This window comes from Lactuca serriola, chromosome 7 (genome assembly GCF_051521515.1).
Source record: "Lactuca serriola cultivar US96UC23 chromosome 7, Lser_US96UC23_V15, whole genome shotgun sequence".
Taxonomy (NCBI): Eukaryota; Viridiplantae; Streptophyta; class Magnoliopsida; order Asterales; family Asteraceae; genus Lactuca; species Lactuca serriola.
In genome coordinates this window covers 155,412,974-155,415,205 of record NC_136414.1, presented here as the reverse complement: position 1 = coordinate 155,415,205, position 2,232 = coordinate 155,412,974, and the positions used below count along the sequence as shown (strand labels likewise).

The 2,232-nt window shown below is 37.8% G+C and overlaps 1 protein-coding gene across 1 annotated transcript; it reads left to right on the top strand.

The window, feature by feature from the left end:
• The first annotated feature begins 741 nt into the window (after window positions 1–741).
• LOC145064473 (uncharacterized) lies at window positions 742–1,576 on the top strand. The gene is made up of 2 exons (XM_079011919.1): window positions 742–1,177; window positions 1,533–1,576. The coding sequence occupies exons 1-2, from the start codon at window positions 742–744 to the stop codon at window positions 1,574–1,576; spliced, it is 480 nt and encodes a 159-aa protein (XP_078868045.1).
• The last annotated feature ends 656 nt before the right edge of the window (window positions 1,577–2,232 follow it).

Sequence of the window (2,232 nt, the reverse complement as noted above, 5' to 3'; positions counted from 1 at the left end):
GGCATCCTAGTCACAAATCTGAAGAGCATAATCTGAGATTAAACATGTCATTGATAAGATTCAATGAATCTGAAATGATCTAGGAATTTCATGCTAGATTGAAATTGGTAAATTTGTATTACCTACCTTGATAAATTAATTAGATTACAACATCCCTCTTTTTTGTTGTGAATTGTATTTTGGATCCTAGCCTTGAATATTTATTTTGGGTTAAAATATTAAGGATTTATATCACTAACTAAAAACTATGTCTCTTTATAGATGTCTAGAAACGGTGAACTCGCTACCTTTCAAGTCAGCTCCTCCAACTCAAACTTCTCTCTACTCTCGATTTTGTCGAAAGAGGAACTCACTAGTACCAAATACATAGACTGGATGAGGAACTTGAAGGTGACTGTTCGATATGAGGAAAAGGAATATGTCCTCGAGAAGCCTCTTGTCAAATTGATCATTCCACCACTACTCCTAAGGAAATTGCCTCATACAACAAACATTATGATGATGCCACAAAGGTTGCTTGCATCATGGTGGCTACTATAGCAATTGAACTGGCCAAGTTCTATGAAGAATACTGGACATACAAGATGGATCTCGACCTTGCTGGAAAGTTCCAGAAGAAGACGAGACAAGAGCATTTTGATGTGCTCAAAGCTTTCATGGCATGAAAGCTCAAGGAAGGAGAGTTTATTTTCCCTCACGTACAAAAGCTGAAAAGGTATGTGGAGCAACTCCATAGTCTCAATGTGTCGTTTTGATGATGATTTGGCCATTGACATGGTCCTTAACTCATTACCTCCTAGATATGATCAGTTCGTTCTGACGTATCATTTGAAGAACATGGAGACGACATTAAATGAGCTCCATAATTTACTACAAACTGCTGAATCGGGGATAAAGAAAAATCATGTCTCCACTGCAAAAAATGCTCCTGTCCTGGCCATTAGATCTGCCAAAGGGAAAAAGAGACGGGATCCTTCCCAAACTAGCAGGAAAGGGAAGGCCCATGCTGGAGGGTCTGGTAGTGGGTTGAAGTCGAAGTCCAAAATTGATGTCCTTGTCGTCAGTGATCCAAACGAGGCCACTTGCTTCCATTGTGGTGAAAAATATCATTGGAGAAGAAGTTTGCCTAATTACCCGAAGGACTTGAAAGATGGGAAGATCAAGTCGTCCTCTTCAGGTATTTACATTATTCAAGTTAATAACACACAACTTTTCATTCTTGGGTCCTTGACATAGGATGTCGTTCTCATATTTTTTTTTTCTGATTTGTAGGGGCTAAGCGAAAGTGAGGAGGTGGAGCATGGGAAGCTCAATCTAATCATGGGGAATATGTGATCTTCACATGTCACCAAGACTGGATCATATGGGCTTATGCTTAGTAGTGGTGTTAGGGTTAATTTGTTGTTATTCGTCAGATATGACATGAAACATTATTTCATTTCATGCACTATTCAGACAAGGTTTTAGATATTCATTTGATACTGAAGTTGATTCTATTTCTGCTTATCATATTGGTGTTTTTATGTTTGAAGCTTTACCTTGTAATGGTGTGTATGAAATTGTGACTTGTGTGTGATAACCTAGGCAATAGTGTATTACATATTCATTCATCTAATGGTGTGGACAAAGCATGTTTGTGGCATTGTTTTCTCAGGCACATAAACAAGAAACACATCACCCAACTCCAAAAGGATGGAGTGTTGGAATCATTTTATCTTAGGACAGATGTTGAATGTGAATCTTGTCTTTTGGGAAAGAAGACTAAATCACCTTTCACTAGAACATGTGAAAGAGGTGAAGGATTGTTGGACCAAATTCATACGGATGTTTGTGACCCATTTAGACCCACCACAAGAGATTCTAATCGATACTACATGATATTTACAGATGATTATAGCAAATATGGTTATATCTACTTAATCAAACATAAATTAAAATCCTTTGAAATTTTCAAAGAGTTTAAACACGAAGTCAAGAATCAATGAAGCGGGAAGATGAAGATGTTCATATGTGATAGAGGCGGTGAGTATCTTAGTATCGAGTTCCACGACTATCTCAAGGAATTAGGAATCGTTTCACAATTAACACCTCCTAGAACACCACAACTCAATGGTGTGGATGAGAGGCGTAATCGAACCTTACTAGATATGGTTAATTCCATGATGAGTCGAGATTTGCTTCATATTCATTTTTTTGGGGTATGCCTTAGAGAAAGACGGCTATATCGTGAAT

Excerpts from the sequence above, each read along its gene's own strand:
- LOC145064473 (XM_079011919.1), top strand. The coding sequence starts at position 742 with ATGTGTCGTTTTGATGATGATTTGGCCATTGACATGGTCCTTAACTCA. Across the intron at positions 1,178-1,532 it reads GATCAAGTCGTCCTCTTCAG|CTTTACCTTGTAATGGTGTG; the intron begins GTATTTACATTA and ends TTATGTTTGAAG.